The 18,579-nt window shown below is 36.5% G+C and overlaps 7 protein-coding genes across 7 annotated transcripts; 4 read left to right on the top strand and 3 right to left on the bottom strand.

The window, feature by feature from the left end:
* Nucleotides 1–140: 140 nt before the first annotated feature.
* Nucleotides 141–7,775, top strand: UTP20 (Utp20p; the record flags this gene model as incomplete). The annotated part of the gene is made up of 1 exon (XM_043191269.1): nt 141–7,775. One exon carries the CDS (start codon nt 141–143, stop codon nt 7,773–7,775), a length of 7,635 nt encoding a protein of 2,544 aa, XP_043049281.1.
* A 1,748-nt stretch (nt 7,776–9,523) lies between these two features.
* Nucleotides 9,524–10,114, bottom strand: NAT3 (peptide alpha-N-acetyltransferase complex B subunit; the record flags this gene model as incomplete). Its single annotated transcript, XM_043191268.1, has 1 exon — nt 9,524–10,114. The coding sequence occupies one exon, from the start codon at nt 10,112–10,114 to the stop codon at nt 9,524–9,526; it is 591 nt and encodes a 196-aa protein (XP_043049280.1).
* A 481-nt stretch (nt 10,115–10,595) lies between these two features.
* On the bottom strand, nt 10,596–13,343 carry KQ657_000422 (chromatin-binding protein; the record flags this gene model as incomplete). Its single annotated transcript, XM_043191267.1, has 1 exon — nt 10,596–13,343. The coding sequence occupies one exon, from the start codon at nt 13,341–13,343 to the stop codon at nt 10,596–10,598; it is 2,748 nt and encodes a 915-aa protein (XP_043049279.1).
* Nucleotides 13,344–13,657: 314 nt separating this feature from the next.
* Nucleotides 13,658–14,296, top strand: KQ657_000421 (aminoacyl-tRNA hydrolase; the record flags this gene model as incomplete). The annotated part of the gene is made up of 1 exon (XM_043191266.1): nt 13,658–14,296. The coding sequence occupies one exon, from the start codon at nt 13,658–13,660 to the stop codon at nt 14,294–14,296; it is 639 nt and encodes a 212-aa protein (XP_043049278.1).
* Nucleotides 14,297–14,537: 241 nt separating this feature from the next.
* Nucleotides 14,538–15,181, top strand: KQ657_000420 (uncharacterized protein; the record flags this gene model as incomplete). Its single annotated transcript, XM_043191265.1, has 2 exons — nt 14,538–14,595; nt 14,655–15,181. The coding sequence occupies 2 exons, from the start codon at nt 14,538–14,540 to the stop codon at nt 15,179–15,181; spliced, it is 585 nt and encodes a 194-aa protein (XP_043049277.1).
* Nucleotides 15,182–15,199: 18 nt separating this feature from the next.
* KQ657_000419 (uncharacterized protein) lies at nt 15,200–15,697 on the bottom strand (the record flags this gene model as incomplete). The annotated part of the gene is made up of 1 exon (XM_043191264.1): nt 15,200–15,697. The coding sequence occupies one exon, from the start codon at nt 15,695–15,697 to the stop codon at nt 15,200–15,202; it is 498 nt and encodes a 165-aa protein (XP_043049276.1).
* Nucleotides 15,698–16,029: 332 nt separating this feature from the next.
* Nucleotides 16,030–18,506, top strand: ZCF30 (Zcf30p; the record flags this gene model as incomplete). The annotated part of the gene is made up of 2 exons (XM_043191263.1): nt 16,030–16,035; nt 16,068–18,506. The coding sequence occupies 2 exons, from the start codon at nt 16,030–16,032 to the stop codon at nt 18,504–18,506; spliced, it is 2,445 nt and encodes an 814-aa protein (XP_043049275.1).
* Between the last annotated feature and the right edge of the window lie 73 nt (nt 18,507–18,579).

The following is an 18,579-nucleotide window of genomic DNA, read 5'->3' as shown; positions in this document are numbered from 1 at the left end:
TACGGTATGTCTCTATATTCTTTTTTAGGAGTTTTGTGTCTGAAAATCTAGGCGATGCTCATCGCCTACACTGAAAAACTTATATACGGTATTTACCACCGTTAGCCAACAATCTCCTATACATTGACAAGTTGTTGACGATGTTAAGAAAGACAACGGAATCCTCTAGAAAGAGGCACACATTCCGTTCTTTCAAAGAAAGAGTGGACTCTCTTAAGATTGAGCCTCATTTGAACCTTAGGAAAAGAGTTCATGATTATGCCGAAACTTCACACTTCTTAACATGTCTAGAACATTGGAAAGAAGTTAATATCAGTGCCAATTTCACAGAATTCCTTGATAAGACAGAAAACGTCTCTCAGACATTACCTCAGATCTTGCATCATCAAGATACTATATTTGAAGCACTTTGCGTTCATATTAAGGTAATTGATAATCACTCCTTACAACCGTTATTTGAACTTTTAGCACAATTCATCCATGATCTTGGGCCTGATTTCATGCCCTTTTACGAAGACTACTTAAAGCTTGTATTAGAAGTTGTGATGACTATGAACCCTAATAATTCTCAAAACAATCTTGGTTCGTCTCATGTCCTTGAATGGGCTTTCAACTGTTTAGCATTCACCTTTAAGTACTTATCGCGTACATTAACTGAAGATCTCATACCTACTTTCGATTTACTTATGCCTTTACTTCAATTACAGAAAAGAGTTTATCTTAGTAGGTTCTGTGCCGAGGCCCTTTCGTTCTTAATCAGGAAACTGAAGGGTCCAGGAATGGATAATATTATTCGTCATACAATGAAAAAAGACCTTATACTTGATAATGATGAATACGCAAAGACATTAGTGGTATTGTATTCTGAAGCCATAAAAAACACCAAGGAAACATTCCATTCTAAGTCCACTACCATTATCTCTAGTTTAGTCTCAATGAGTTTAGAAATTGGTGAACCCAAATACATCTCTATTGTCTCAGACATACTATTGGATGTTCTTCATCACGGGGCTGTGGAAGAGTGTAAAAACTTCTATAAGGTTGTATTGGAGATCATCAGCAGCCATATTGAGAAGAACCAAGATCAACGTCAACGTCATGTTCAATACATTGGACTCACTCAACTTCTAATGGCATTATCGTTTGCTGAGTCCGGTAGAAAGGTTCCTGATTGGGAACAACTCACTTCAGTCATCATTGACTTGATATCGAAGCTTCAACCCACTGTTAACTATCTGTTATTGGAATCAGTACTGTATTTGATCATAGTGTTGATCCGTAATGGTGATTTTCAGGTTTTAACCAAATACCATGTCCAACTCTTTGAGTTTGTGCTCAAGACAAACGAAGGTGAAGCCTTTCTTGCGTTTGTTGATGCTTCTTTGAACACTTCCAAGGAGAAATTATTAAGTTTAGGCATCAAGAAATATGTTCAAGACTATATCATGATGATGGCATCCACCAATGACAAGGATAACCATAGAATGAAGCTAGCATTATTCTTATCAAGAAGTAAAAACCCCATAGAATCGTCCCTTTACATCCCCAAAGCTATTCAGACTGATTTGATAGACAAGTTGCCTTTACAATTGACCATGGAACAACAGTTACTTGATGTTTACTGGAAACTCCTTTTGTTGAACCATTCCACTACTCTTGATAATGATAATGAGCAAGCACAACAGAGACTCTTAAAGGTATTTTATTCCTTAATAGCCAATGGTAATCTTGACTCCAAGTTCTCAAAGGATGTTGCTGGTATCTTATTGGACTCTATTGCCGTAACGGTTAATGATTCCAATGAGTTGAGCAAAGTATTCCATGAAGCCATCAACTCTTTGACTCGGTATCAAGAATCGTCTATTTTCATTGGTTCATTAACAAAGTTGATTTCATCGCCTAATTTTGATATCACTTCAATTAACACCATTGACATTAATCTGTTGATGATTCAATTGACTCAAAACCTTGCATTACCTGATCACCATTCAAGATACAACGCAATCCTTCTCCTAATGAAACTTATAAAGGAATCAAACCACCCTCAAGTACTTCTTGATATAAGGATCCTTGAAGAGATCCCGTTGACTTTGACCAATGGAAGAGACATCACCTTACGTATTAGAAACTTGGGTATTGAATTCAAAAAGATCAACAACCATACTGACTTGGAGAAACATATCATGTGTTCCTACTTGTTTGGGTTACTTACAAATAAGTTCCAACCATGTTGGAGTGCTGTGGTTGAAGTGGTACCGGAGATCATTGATTGTGGATGTTCTGAATTGATTTGGGACTTGGCCTATAAGTTCATTTGCTTTAATTACAGTAATCAAAATGGCCAATACTATGATTCTGCTATTGAATTGAGTAACTCCGACTCTGGCTCGGATTCTGATATCTTGCAATGGCAAGCAAGTGCTAGTCAGATCTCTTCCAGCTTTGGTATGGTTCATCAAATGCATTTCTGTAAATACTATTGGATACTGAAGTCCATATATGAATATGCACAAACCATCAGTGCAGACAATGTCTATTCTTCAGTCATGAGAACCAGAGCCTTGGAAATCCTAGCAGCTATACCTTCTGTTGCCGAGAAGAAGTCTGATCGATTGGTTCCTTTAGTAATGAGAAGAGAAGGCGGTGATGGACTTGATGATGAGGGTGAAGTTGGAGGTGAAAGTGATGGTGACACTGAGTCATCCCAACTTGAACTGTGGACCTTAAAGGATCGTAATGATTTAATGAGTCTCTTCACCAAATTCAGAAAATTAAGGAAGATCCCAGATGCTGAAGATCTCTATCAACATTCTTTACGTTTATTGTGTCACAAACAATTGCTGGTTCAAAAGATAGCCTTGGACGTGGTGTTGAATTATAACAACAACTCGGTCAACAAATACAGAGACAACTTGAAGAACTTATTGGATGACACTATCTTCCGGGATGAAATCTCCAAGTTCATTATGGAAAAGAGTTCTGAATCTTCTATAATTGAGACTCAAGATATTAATGATGTCATGCCATTAATATTAAGAATCCTCTTTGGTAGAGTTCAAGGTTCTACCAGAAGTAATAGTAAACAGGGGAAGAAGTTTGCTGTGATCACTGTGTTGCCTAACTTAACCAATGAACAAATGATTGAATTCTTGTGCTTAGGTTCGAGCAGAACAGGTTATATTGAGTACTTTGAAACCTCTTCATTACCAACAACTATTGATCATTTTGTCATAAGAAGATTGAGTGGGTTCATCAGTTTATTGGGGGAAGTCTATGACACTCTTGGACCAAACTATAATCAGGTTCTTGAAACAACAATCAAGCCTTTGGTATACGGTTTGGTGGTATCGCAATCAGTCATTGACAATGATATGGATGTTGAAGACCTTGACAACAATTTAATCAAGGCTGCAAGAAACGTTAGACAAAATGGTTTAAGATGTTTGAATCAACTCTTCGAACTTTTGGGTGGGTCCTTTAATTGGGTTGATTATGTTCCTTATATCTATGAGTTGATTGTCAAGCCACGGTTGGTGAACTTTGCTGCTGAAAACTTGCAACAGCCTTCTTCATTATTACGAATCATCACCAAATGGATCAACTCAAACAATATGAATATCTTTTTGTATGTTGATGATTTTGCAACTACCAACGCCATTGTTTCCCTTTTAGCTAATAGAAATGCTAAAGACTCCGTTATAGACTTGATTCTTGACTTTAGTATCAATGCCTTAACAGCAATTAAAGAAGGAAATGGGATTGACGAAAGAAAGTATACTCTTTTGGCCATATTGGTTGACTCATTGCTTCATAATCTTACGGAGATCTTAACATTATCTGAAAGCAAAGAGTTGAATGCCAAAATTATCGAGATCTTGTTGTTATTGGTGGATGGTAGTTATATTGATGACGATGACACTCGATCAAGGTTTGTGCCAGCGTTGACCAAAGCTTTGGATAAACCTCAAAGTCAATTGGACCAAAAGGATAAAGCAAACTTATTGACTTCATTATCAGCTATAATCATTGATTATAACTGTACTTTTGAAGATCTTGAACTGTTATACATTGTATGTTCTAAAGGGTTGAAGATGTTCACGGAAACCAACATTAGAAACTCATTGGTTAGTGTATTCCAAAGTATTGGTTTGAAATTTCAAGAGTATAACCAAGTAGGCAATTTGATTGAAGAGCTTAATTCCTTCTCCAAGAAGAGAATCAGTGAACCTGATTTCCAAACAAGACTCGAAGCTTATAAGAAGATCAATGAAGAATTATATTTGGTGTTGAGTCCAATCCAATGGGTTCCATTGATTTATAATTCCTTATACTTTATTAATTTCGATGATGAGTTGGCGTTGAGAACAAGTTCCACTTATATGTTGAACCGTTTCATTGATTGTTTCTCCAATAGACCTTCGATGGAAGATGCCAAACCATATATTCATGTTTTAAAGGATAACATCTTGCCTTATTTGAGAATAGGATTAAGAAACAAGAATGAAACCGTTCAAACAGAATATATTAGTTTCCTTTCCCATATAGTTGGGCTGGCAAAATACTTTGATGATTTCAACGATATGAAGGTGTTGTTATTTGGTAATGATGAAGAAGCCAACTTCTTTAACAATATTAACCATATTCAATTGCATCGTCGTCAAAGAGCACTCAAAAGAGTCGTTGAGTTTAAGAGTCAATTGCTGGAAAACACTGTTGCTCATTATATCTTACCATTGGTTGAACACTATTGTATTTGTACGGATGATAAGATGAGAAACATTGCTAACGAAGCACTCAACACTTTGACTCAATTGATAAAGGGTGTTAATTGGAACCAATATAGGGCCTTGTTCAAAAGATATATTGGAAATATCAAGACTGCCAAACCTGAAGTATTGAAAGATCATGTTTCCTTAGTTGTGGCTATGTCTTCAAGTTTCAAAGACTCACATCATCATGATAATGATGATAATGACGATATCATTAAGAATATACCAAAGGATCAATTGGATATTGATAAATATGTTCTTGGTGAATTGACTCCCACGTTATTGGCCATTTTAAATAAAAGAGACGATGAAACCATCATCGCCAGAGCTCCAATATGTGAAGCCTTGACCATGTTGATATTAACAATATCACCTGATCAAATTGAAAAGGAATTACCTGGTATATTGACCAACACTTGTCAAGTGATGCGTTCTCGTTCTGAAGAATTAAGAGAAGCTATACGGAAAACTCTTGGGAGAATTGCTAATATCCTTGGACCCCAATACTTTAAGTTCATTATTAAGGAGTTGAAAACAGCCTTATCAAGAGGTTCCCAAATCCATGTTCTAAGCTATACTGTTCATTACCTTTTGGTATCGATATCCACTGGGTTTACCCATGGAGATTTGGATGAATCTGTCGTTGAAGTCGTTGAAATCATAATGGAAGATATCTTTGGTTCAGCTGGTCAAGAAAAAGAAGCTGAAGGGTATCATAGTAAAATGAAGGAAGTCAAATATAAAAAGAGTTATGACAGTGGAGAAATCTTGTCATCGTTTGTATCTTTGAGTCAATTTGGTAGTTTGATTGAACCCATTAAATTGTTGCTTAATGAAACTCTTTCGAACAAGGTGGAAAATAAATTGGATGAATTATTGAAACGTTATGCTCTTGGACTTAATCATAATCAAGAAGCTTCTTCGACTTCCAGAATCCTTCAATTAAGTTATGAAGTGCACAACCAATCAGCATCGATCTTGGAGGTAAAGACTTCTACTAAACCTAAACCTGTTTCAGAAGTTGAAGATCATTTCTTAGTGAAATTGAACTCCAAGGTTTTAAAACCCCAAGTGGAATACTCCCAATATATTGCAACATTACAAAAGTTTTCCTTTGAGATCTTGAAGGCTGCTATCACTAGAAACCCTGATTTATTATTAAAACCTGAATTGTTGCAAGGATTTGTTCCCTTGTTGGAACAAGGACTTAAATCGACCAATGAAGGGATCAATATTTCTTGTCTTCGAGTTTTGAATCAAATTATTAGACTTTCATTCCCTGAAGAGACGGAAAACATCTTCACTACTTGTACTAGAAGTACATTGACCTTTGTGAAGGATAGCCCTTCCACCAATTCGGAACTATGTCAAGCCAGTTTGAAATTGTTGGCAACTATTATTAGACATAAACCGAATATTCCAATCAAACATACCACCATAAGTTATTTATTGCTCAGATTACAACCTGATTTGGAAGAACCCAACCGTCAAGGTTTGGCATTCAATTTCTTAAAGGCTGTTGTATCTCAACATATAATGATACCTGAAGTCTATGATACTATGGAAAAAGTATCCAAGAATATGATTGTTAATCATGCAAAGGAAATTAGAGATATGGCTCGGAACATCTATTTCTTATTCTTGATGGAATATGATCAAGGTAGAGGGAAATTGGAGAACCAATTTAAGTTTTTGGTGAATAACTTGAACTATCCAACTCAAGAAGGAAGACAATCGGTCATGGAATTGCTTCATTTGATTATCAACAAATGTGGAGAACAATTATTGAAAAAATTAAGTTCATCATTCTTTGTAGCATTAGCCAATGTTCTTATTAATGATGATTCTCCTAAATGTCGTGAAATGGCTACGAGTTTAATCTCTGGTATGTTCAAGAAACTCCAAGTTAAAAACATGAGTAAATTTGAAGATTATATCAAGGCCTGGCTTGTTCAAGATAACCTTTTATTAAGAAGATGTGGGTTCTTGGTGTACAGAATTTATATCTCTGTATTTGGTTTTGGATCCAATGAACAACTTGATACGATTGCTTTGAGTAATATCAAACTTGTGTTGCAAAGTTCCACCAGTTCGAATGGTGATGCCAATTGGGAATATGTTTATGTGACGTTGAACGTTTTTACAACGATAGCCAATAGTTTGGAATCATCTGAGATCTTATCAACTAAATTTGGTTCATTATGGTATTTGATATTTGATACCTTATTATTTCCTCATGCTTGGGTTCGTCTTGTGGCCAGTAAATTAGTTAATTTTGTCTTGACTAATATGTCTGATTGCAAGTTCCCAATTAGTGATTATCAAATTCAAACTCTTGCTTATAGACTGCTTCGTCAATTGGGAGCACCTCTGATTTCTGAGTCCATGGGATCTCAAGTGGTTAAGAATTTGGTATTGATATCCATGCATTGGGAAGCCAACAATGTGAAGTATCAGAAGACAAACCCAGTTGATAATGAAGAAGATGATGATGATGATGATAAGGAATCGTTAACCTACACCTTTGCTATTGAGTTAATTGTCAAGAAGATTGCAGGGATATTAAGACTGGAACATAATTATAAAAATTCATTTCAATCCAAGAAATCGTCTATTCAATTGGCAGCTATGTTAACCCAAATTGTATCTCAACAAAGACTTGCATTTGTTGTGGAGCAGATTCTTCTTGCATTGTACAACTTTACTGAATTGAATGCCAATAACAGTGAACAAGAAACAGAATTGGTCAATTTAACTTTGGAATGTATGCAAATGTGTGAAGCGAAATTAGGCACAACAGAATATACTCTAATATATTCTAAAGTTAAACATCAAATCCAACAACGAAGAGTTGATAGAAAGACAAAGAGAGCACAAATGGCAATATCAAATCCAGAAGCTGCTGCACTGAGAAAGCTAAAGAAACATCAAAGAGGAAGAGAAAAGAGGAAACATGAAAAGGATGATAATGGATTTTATAGATCTAAAAAGAACAGATTCAGTTAATAGAACATTAATAGAAGACTTTGCAATTGATTTATTTGTTTATTCCCTTAAAGTTTTTCGGACACTTTGTGCGAGTATGGCGGTCCATATAAATTTTGCAGCCTAATCATTCACTTAATTAGACTCTTATCGCCGCTTCTTTAGCCTTAAACGATTGTTGGTAATACCATTAACAGATACTATTCTATACAAGATATTACCTACACTTCAATTACTCAGGTGAATCTGAATCTGAACCTGGCGAAGAGATGAATTTTGTATAACCTAGCCTCAGCACCTCGCAAACAAGTCTAAACTTGCCAAATGATAATCATGAGACCATGTCGTTACAACGAAATAAAAGGACCAATAGTCCTTTGAATCCAAAAGCTGATAAGAACTTGTTAAATCCAGAAAGTTCCTAAGAAAGCAATGAATCAGGAATTGCTCCGAAGTCAGGAACTTAGACTACAACAGATAGAGTCCAAGGTGAATCTGAAAATGACATCGTTCTAGAAAACTCTAAATGGAGTTTCAAATAAGTATGGAACTCTCAGATAAGATTTGTTTCAACGGTGCTATCTAAAAAGCATAGGAGAAGGAATGGTAAGGAAGGAATTAACATTCCTTCTGGCCACGGTATACCAAGTTCTGTATAAGCTGATTGCAATTTTAAGTGCATTAGACTCAATTTTCTTTTGTTTGCTGAGTCTCTCCAATTTCTATAGTGCATTAAGCCCATTTTTGCAAATTTTGCTTCCTCCGTTGTTCTTAGGTTGTGGTATAGCTTGTGCTATCCTCCGCTGGTTATTTGAAAGGGGATACTGGTATGAAAACGTTCACAGGATACTTTGCATGAATGATGGACCACTGTTACTGTCTTATCAGGATTATTATATGGGTTATGTGTAACGATTAGTGTAATCCACCAATCCACCCTTGATCCCATGCCTAGCATTTGACTCAAATACGTCTTTATAGAATTATTGGTTTACGAAAGGTCGCAAATAGTTGAGTTACCTCGTGTATAAATATAATTTCAACTTGTCGAATCAAAATTCCAAACCAAACATAGTCATCAAAAAGAAAGCAAAAGACATCTGACTGGTACCAGCTGTGATTTAATATAGTAGGGCCCAAGCCAGAAAGCCATAGCAAATTATCAAAAAAGCCAGGTACTGCAGATGAGATTACCTACCTCCTTTGGCGTAGTCAGCTTTGGCTTTATATAATCCATTATATCATACTCATAGTGTTTAGTCAGAGGGCCTTCTATACGCATGTCTTGCTCATTGAGAATTTCATTGATTTTCTATCCTATCATACTTTATAACTATAGTATCAGCTGGGTTTAGTTATTAAATGAAATAAGTTTGAACAAAGAATAAGCGTATCTCAACATATATATAACTTCGTGGTTCAATTGTCAGCAAAACAAACCAAGAACTGAATACGTATACAAGTGGACGTACATATCATACGCAGAAAAAGCATTAAATCAAGCATAGCATCACAATTCAGATAGGATCAGATGAATACACCTAGGGTAACCTAAAGTCTTGGATAATTTAAGATCAAACAAGGTATAGCACGTCACTAAATACTCCTGGTAGAGATCATACTAAAGTTACAACAATAGTTCTGTAATAATAGGATCCTGACCCGGACTCTGGGAATGTGGAAGTGGAAGTTGCTGAGATGGCCTTGATTATGATACCTAATTATTATATACATATGATTAATCTGTGGCAGTGCCTATGCTTTCGGTTTCAAAACTCTATCTCATTGGGTAAAACATATACCTTTTCTCCATTATCTCTAACAGTTTCACGTTTAATATCTCGAGGTAATGCTTTCCTCATATCAAATGCATCGATTTCATCATCAAGATTATTTCTATCTTCAGGTACGGTTCTACCATAATATCCAATCACTCGTCGATATACAGAATAACCTAAACCTTTATACATCTTATAAGCCAGCGAATTAGTTACCTTAACAAATAAATCAACGAATAAAGTGTCATATACTCCTCCTACACTCATCTTCTCTAATTGAACACAGAGTCCTTGTGCAAGTCCTAATCTCCTATAGGTAGGCATCACTGTCACTGCTGTGATGTGAGTGTGCCATTCTTTCTTATCAAGACGACCTTCTGTCTTTCCCATCATGTATCCACTGATCTCGTACAGTTGATCAAACAGACCATGAGTTTCTTCTGTTGATTTGAAAAAGAAGGTGGGCCATTCAATTAAATATTGACTATAAAAGCTGGGGTTGAAGTTCTCAGTAAGGGGATCAATATTGATTGGGTTCACGGAGAACAAGTCATCCATTTGGAATGGTCGTATAGACGACATTCTATTACGGATTTGCTTATGTGAATAATATGTTGTGAACATAGAAGCAAATGTCACCTCTGCTCACTAATTCCCCGTACTTTATGTCCGGGTAACCTTGTCTCGATTTTTTTAGTTTACAAAAAATTTTTAGAGTGAATGTCGAATTGCATGCTTGCTTTGCTTAAAGGTTCTTCTCAATATCTAACAATGTACGCAGATCCATCCGCTAGTGAAGACAAGATTAAGCTCCAAGAGGAAATGGCTTACGGTACCTTGAAGTTTGCCGGTATGATAGCTGGAGCTTTGTGGGTTGCTCCTATCATTTATCACTTTGTTCAAAAGCAATTTTAAATTTTTGAACTCAGACTATATCTATATAAATATGTGTTTTAAATTTGGAGAAGGAAGGAAATATGAATGTGGTCTCCAAGAAAACCTGTACATATGTATAATACATGATTCCTTAGTATATTTATAAATACGTGTATTGATATTATTATTATAAGCCATCATCATCAAATAGAGCATTACGTAGCTCTCCTATACGGAACCCAAGTTTTGCTTGATCCATACGCTCGCAAATTTTAAGTGCTGAGGTTAGAGCCTTTTCTGATTTGATCATTCTGGCAATGCTAAATGCCCGTTTCAATTGTTCGTTTTGAACAGCACCTGCAAAGAGTTTGAGAAGTGACCCATCAAATTGTACAGCATAATTTTGAATGGCATCCATCAACTTCTCTGTCTCTTCTCCTTCACCTTCAGCTTCTTCAATGTAGCTATCATTGACAAGTTTCCCCATAGTAAGTGCACGGATATAGCTTTCTTCTAAATCAAGTTGGCCAGCAGTAGTATTTTCCTTCTCTTCTCCATCTTCATCACCATCATCGTCTTTCTTGTCATTTCTTGTGTCCTCTTTGACATTCACGGGGACCTGGATGTTGATTTCAATGGGCAAACTTAAGGGGAACCCTGGGTACTGTGAATTGTTTTTAAGAATCAAACACAGTAGGTTCTCTTCATATAATCCAAGGGGCCAACATTTCCAATTCTTCTTATTTGGATTTTTTCCACCTTCTGTTATGGCTTCGTGACAGTTAAGAAGTGGTACCCATCTTGCATTGTTGGACTCTCGCCATCCTGTCATCACTAACAAAGTGTCGTCAATCCCAGCTACAAGACACGGGTCACCATTCTCATTGAAAAACATCCCCTTAATTAAAGGAACTGTGGAATTTGTTGGAGATTGCTTTAAGGGAAGTACTGAATTCTGTTGAAGGAAAGTTATATTGGTTTCGGTATTAAGAATCGATGCTCCAAATATATTATTACCCAACTGGTTTATAATAAACACTATACCCTTGGATGAAGACATTGTGGCAACAACTGGTGCTAACTTCATTATATGAAGACAAAGACCATACAAATTGTATATCCGAACATATCCGAAACTAGTACCCACAATGATCTTGGTTTCTTCGTTAAGTCTTCGCTCATCTTCATCTGGTTGTTGATGTGTAAGACTGATATTGGTAACATATTCACCCGAATGTAAGGGGATTTGCTTCTCCCATGCATCAAAGTTATCTCTGTGAAAACGAAAGTATATCTTCCCGTTATTCGCCTGATGTTTAGTAGAATACCCAGAAACTCCTAATAAAATACCCAGCTTATTTAAGGAACAAAGGTCATATTCATCTGTGTCTGTCAAATGATAGTCTTTGTGGACTGCTCTATCGAAAAGTGATACTGTCACTGATTTAGAAGTCAGATCAGCATATTTAGTAATCCAAACGTATCCAATGGAGTTCATAGACAAATATCTTCGATCTCCATGCCAAGGAGTTCCTCCTGGTGAATAAGGAACCACTTCCTTTTCATTGTAAGTAGAAAATGAAGTCGATGCTGTGGTTGTTGTAAATGGCTTATGAGATCCATTTCCATTACTTGTGAAACGGGCCTTCTTATGACTATAAGTATTATCACCAAATAATGCATCTAATTCTTCTGCATCTTGGAAATTATCAAGAGCATCATCTGATCCAATGTCACTAGCGCCTTTTTCCTCTTCAAGGTCCAGAAGAGTTCTTTTGGCACCTCCCAATTGATGTACATGTTCATCATCTTCATCATCAGCATCCAATAGCATTGAATCTTCATTATGAAGCATAACCTTGCGGCTTTTGATGTTTTCTTCCTCACGAAGAATATCAGCAGCATCACCTTCTTCATCTTCTTCCACGTCCTCTCCTTCATCTTCATTTTCAGATTCTTCTGCTTCGTCAAAAAGGTAGCTCATTGCATTATTGCTAGTAGGAATAAAATTACTTAATTCGATGATTTCACCTTTTGACGTACCTAAAAACGCATTACGACGATATACATGGATATCGATTAAATAGTAACCGTCTAGATCCACCGCAGTACGTTTAAGTTCTCTTTTCGTTTTGAAATCGTATACCACAATCTCTCCATTGGTGTAGGCCACTATAAGAGCCGAACCATTTAACAGATAATCAACAATTTTATTATTTGACAGGGGAAAATCTCCTGCTGGTTCAAGCCAATTGGCTCTAGCATAAAGTTTGATGGAATTAGATATAGATGGCACTAACAAATAATCACCTTTGGTGGTCCATGAAGTTCTTGTACATACCAATTCATCTTGATTCTCTCCATTATAATCCACTTCATCCATTGACGTATGAATTTTTGGTACTCCAATTTTAGGAAGCAATTCCACAAGTCGTGGTTCATCATTAGTGGCAGAGTATACCAATACATCACCATTGGACAAACTCACTGCCAAAAGTTCACCAGTGTGATTATATGATACGTCCACAAGCTGATCAGGTATGTTAATCTCGATGGCTTTATTTTCTGCTGTTAAATCGATAATGATTAATTTGGTGTCGTCACCACCACATGCCAAACGCGTTCCATCATTGATGAATATCGCAGCACGTAAAGGTAACGGAGAACGGAATACTGTTTGACGGCTAGATGGTGTTCTTATTTCCAAGAGTTCCAAAACTCCACTTATCGTAGCAGCAGCCACACTATGGCCATGCTGACATAAACTGGTGATATTTTCCATTATATCGATGGAGATGGGATCTTTGTCTGGATCTTCAATATTGATCATCTTAACGAGACCAATGGTGTTCCCAATTGTAAGACGATCTACATTTTGATTATAGCTGACAAATGAGTTCCCCTCAGGGAACGTATGGATTCGTCTTTCAGACATATTGATATAGGTCACGTCTATATAGCTGTAGTGACCATTGAAAATTGATTTCACTACGGTACGCGTAAAAGTTTAGGTCGGATCGCGGTAACTAAGAAGCTGAAGGGTAAACATTTCGCACCGGCTCTTCCATACGGGCGTTGCACGTTTCCTGTTATTTAGATCAATCTTTTTCAATCGAGATGAATACTTTTACTCCACACAATTCGACCGAGAATATCGATCGAGTGTAAGCTACCTCATCTCATTGTTTTGCACGATCCACAGCCATGATACGATCGATGATACGATATGTGTCAACCTCTACCAAAAATATGACTCCTTCAAAATTAGATACTATGTCTGTGTTAACTCCGGGCAAGCCACCATTTGTGCTTTTGGCATCCATAGGTAATCCTGAAGATGGATATGGAAGTACTCGACATAATGTAGGACACCAGTTTCTTAACGAGTTAGTTCAGCATCATTGGACTGATTTTGAACCGTTTAAGGTACATCGAAACTTACCGCATGGAGAAGTTAGTCTTTCTAATGAAATGCATCCAAACTTGGTGCTATTCAAGTCAACCAATTCATTAATGAATTTACAAGGTGGTCCTATTTCTCAAACGTGGGAAAAAATCCGTCGACTTAAAGAATCATCTACCTCGCCTGCATTAGTTGTTGTACACGATGAACTTCAGTTACCACTAGGAAAGTTTCAAATACGTCGACAAGGAACTAGTGCTCGAGGTCATAATGGACTTCGGTCTATTTCAAACTCAATGGGTAGTGGGTATACGAAAATAGGTATTGGTATAGGTAAACCAGCTCATCGTAATGTGGCACTGTATGTTTTAGGGTCATTTAAACAAGAAGAAAAGATGGAACTTTCATACAATGTTTTTCCAAAAATCATAGAGGCATTAGCTCAAATGGAGAAGGGGGAGCATATTTATGAAGTATACAAATAGATCATGCTAGTAGTGGTAGTGGTAGTAGTAACTTGTATATATTTATAGTGGATTAGATTCACTAACCGTCGTGTACTGCATGTAGTTGGTTCCCAATGTAATCAGATCAAAGGGGTGATCAAAGTGGATCGTTCGCCAACAAAATGATTGCAATAATAATAATAATAATAATAATAACAGTGTTTTAACTAGTTTCCTTTGGCATTTTTATATACTTACTGTTGTACCGAAAACTAGTTGAATGGAGTTTGCAATAGATCTTGAAGCTGAACGTCCTGTTCTAAAGGAAACTGTTAAAGGTATGTATTGTGTCATGTCATATGAATGATAATGATAGGCATACTAACATCATTTCAAGGGGTTATATGGGCTATATTTTTTCATCGATTACTAGGGCCTATTGCCCCCTCGAATGGTGAGTGTTTAGGCATAACTTGTCCAACATGTAAAGATCTACCTGAATTACATTCACTTATTAATAAGCGAGTGGAGGAATTGGCAACCCAAGAGTTCATTACAGATTCCTCGAAAGTAGGTAAAGTCACCATAGTGTTCAAACAAAAAATTAATCAACGTAAGAAGTCAGGATGGTTCGGAGGAAAAGATAACAACGAACAACAAGTCCCATGGGAAGTATGGTGTATACGAGTTAAATGTTTGACTTCCAATATGGAATCATCTATGGAAAGAAGTAAAATTAGTTTCCAGCAAGCACTTTTAGCGGTAATAGATAAAGCTGATGGTAATATGGAACATATACCTCCAATTACATCATTGGATGCATCACCTTTCCCCTATGATATTGAAATTACTAAGAAGGCTACTGATGAAAGTTGGGGGTCTTATTTCAAAAATATCGTCAATGATAAAACAAAGGTTTATTAAAGTACATATAAATATGATTCACAAATTGGGCGAAACAGACAGCAGCAACCCTTCATCACCACGAATCAAGATACATTCATCTTGATATACTGTCTTATTGAGTAAACCCAAGTCAGATGCCTTTTGGATAACACCTTCACTATAACTGCCTGGTTGAAACCATAATCCTTTGATTAAATCTTTATATCCTTCAACCGAGGCTATTTCTCCCAATGTGGCTAAAGTTATTTCAGGAGGAGTCAAAAATGAAATAGAAAGTCCATCCTTGGTACTCAAGTGGTAAGAATCAAGGTCTTTCTTATCCTTTAACGTATTTAAAATCGTCTCGATATTATGAACTACTGGTTGGCCAATGATCTCCTTTTCCCGAGGATTCACAGGGATAGCATTCAAATCCCGAGAAAGGTACCAATCAAAGATTTTAAACCCGAACTTATGGGGACTATTGGAAGCACCGGCAACAGCATATTGTCTGCTTGGGCCAAAAAAGGCTCCGATCTTTGTAGTCATAGACATCTTTGATTATATAGTAAATGTAAAGCAAATGAATAACTAATCAACAAAAATTGTGGGGTTATATATATGAGGCATAAGATTTAATCCTTTTCTATCACGTGATTAGAAGAAACGAAAAAAATAACATGGTAGCGCGAAAAGTAACTAACTAACTCTAAAAGTAATAGAGAAGGCAGCCTTCTGCTTAGATACTTGGAATAAATATTGCTATTAAGGCGTTATGGCCAAAGAGAAGCGTACAAAGCCGTGTTCTAATTGTAAGAAATCAAAAGTCAAATGTATCTACACCGATAACTTACCTTGTGAGAGGTGTTTGAGAACAGGACAAGCTTATGGATGTCAATTTGTACATAAGCTACCATCATTAAAGCTTCCACAATTAAGCAGCACAACTAGTACAAATGGACTTGCCTTAGAACCTTCAAATGAGTCTAACTTTGCTCGAATACCTCAGTTGCTGCAAGTATCCCAAATTTCTGCACATCCCACACAACCACCACCACCACCTCCTCCAGCAAGAACAACAAAATCGGTGCAACCTTCATCTCATCATCATCATCCAATGATGCTTCTGAAACCACAACCACCTCCACCTCGACCTCAGCTTATGATAACAGAGTTAGATTGGAAGCACCAGGTGGAAGGCAAGTTGAATAACTTCGATAATAAGCTCAATGATTTGATTGATATCTTAAAGTCTAACCAATCTGTTTTATATGATAATCAACAGCGATTTGCTCAGATACAACAACAGCAGCAGCTCCAGCAACAACAACAACAATATCCACAGCATTCACAGCATTCACAGCATCCTTACCTTCAGCATCCTCATCATCATTATCCGTATGGGTCTTCCTTTTCATATCCTGGTTCGAGATCGTATTCCCCCAGTGATCCGCAAACAACTTCCTTTGGTCCTCTACCACCATCACAACAACAACAACAACAATATATGACATACCCAACTCAACCACTTCAGTATATTTCAAATGGACCTTGTCCCCCTACGAATGGAGCTAACGATAAAACAGATCACATTCCAGTTAAAAGGAAGATAGAAGACGGAGAAGAAGTAGAGAAGCCAAATGATAAAAGAATCAAATCATCAAAAGAACCTGATGAGCACTTTCCAGATGACTTCAGAGAGGGGTATCTTTCCAAGAAACAAGCAGAAGAGCTCTTTACTTTCTTTGATGCCAACATTGCACAACAGTTATTTGGCTTTGAGATATCAAGGTTTTCAGTGGAAGATATATGGTATTCATCTCCCATTCTTATATGTGCAATCTGTACTATCGCATCAATGCATCATCCTAATGTAGAGCTTTCTTCCAAATCAAAGCAGTTGACGGTTTATTTGCATTCGTTATGTGGAGGAGTATTATATAAGGGGAAGTTCAAGAACGATGTTGAAGGTTTCAATACTATTGTTGCATTGGTATTATGTAGTTTTTGGCTATCTGATTCTCAAATGTTCACTGGATTAGCATTACAATTAGCAAAGGAAATCGGATTGGATAGTCCTAAAAGGAAAAGTACCACTGGGTTAAGTAATAAAGACAGACTTAAGCTATGGTATTTGTTATATGTTCTTGATGGTCAACAAAGTTTAACTTTCAACAGACTGCCATTGATTAATGCTGATGACTATTCACTTAGTCATAGCAGAGAAATGCTACTTTCTGATAGTAATAATATCAGCAATACTATTACCAATAATAATAATAGTGTTAATAACGCCATTGAGGAGGTACCAGCAAAGGAGGTTGACGAAATTCAACCTAAAACTATATCCAATGAAATGATCCTTGCTAGGGAGAAACAAGAGAGATTCACCGATATGAGATTAGTTTCACAAGTTGAGTATAACCAAGCATTGAATGAAGCATTCCGTGGAGATGCTTGGGAGCTTCTAGCACCATCTTCATTTGGTATACCGTCCAAAAGTAATCTTGAACTTGATAAATGGATGGTTAGTTGGACAGTCTTGTTATCACCAGGTAATTATGGGGCAGTTTGGTCTTCTAAATCAACATTGATATATTATAACTTTGCTAAGATGCATATTAATTCCAGTGGTGTTAGACAATTACGTATACGAGATGACGATAAAAGTCCATTCCCCAAATGGGATCAATATGTTAGTGAAGAACCAAACAAGCAGCAGAAACATGAACCTCACAATGATGAAGTCCATAATAATGATGATGATGATAATGATGAAAATGATGAAGATGATGAAGAAGAAGAATTCGTTTCCAATAGGGAACTTATTTGCGAAGATGAAACCATTATCAATGCCAATATAGCTGTAAATGCAGCCCAAACAGTTTTAAATCTAGTATTAAATGATACTGATATCATCAGCAATTTGAAATATGTTCCTGTTCATATTCATATTATGTTATACTATGCTGCATTATTATTGATTAATCCTCCATTGATTTCCAATGATAAAAGGTCAAAGTTTGATCATCTAGAGTATTATAAGAGATTAATTGATAATTTGAAAACCATAAAGGCTGTACAATATAAGATCAATTTGAATCTTCCAACAGATAAAAAGTTTGGTACAAGATTAATGAAGAGTTTAGAGGAAATTGTTTCTGATAAAGCCATTCATCTTTCTGGTGAGATCAAGAAAAGTCACATACAAGTTGAGGATGCCACTCCACTACTTTCTCAATTAGAGATCTTGCAATCTTCTTCAACTAATATAGAGATGTTTGAAGCATCAAGCAGTAGAGGTTCATCACCGGGTCCTGAGAAGATCTCTGCCTGGCCAGGTTCGAACCATGGACATCCATAAAAAATACTAAATTTCATTGAGTGCTATGCGAACTTTACAGAAACAATAACTCATATGCTTTACTTTCTTTGAA

This window comes from Scheffersomyces spartinae, assembly GCF_019049425.1.
Source record: "Scheffersomyces spartinae strain ARV_011 chromosome Unknown scaffold_10, whole genome shotgun sequence".
In the NCBI taxonomy this organism is placed as follows: Eukaryota; Fungi; Ascomycota; class Pichiomycetes; order Serinales; family Debaryomycetaceae; genus Lizanozyma; species Lizanozyma spartinae.
The sequence above is the reverse complement of the archived record's forward strand: the minus strand, read 5'-3'. Positions and strand labels throughout refer to the sequence as shown.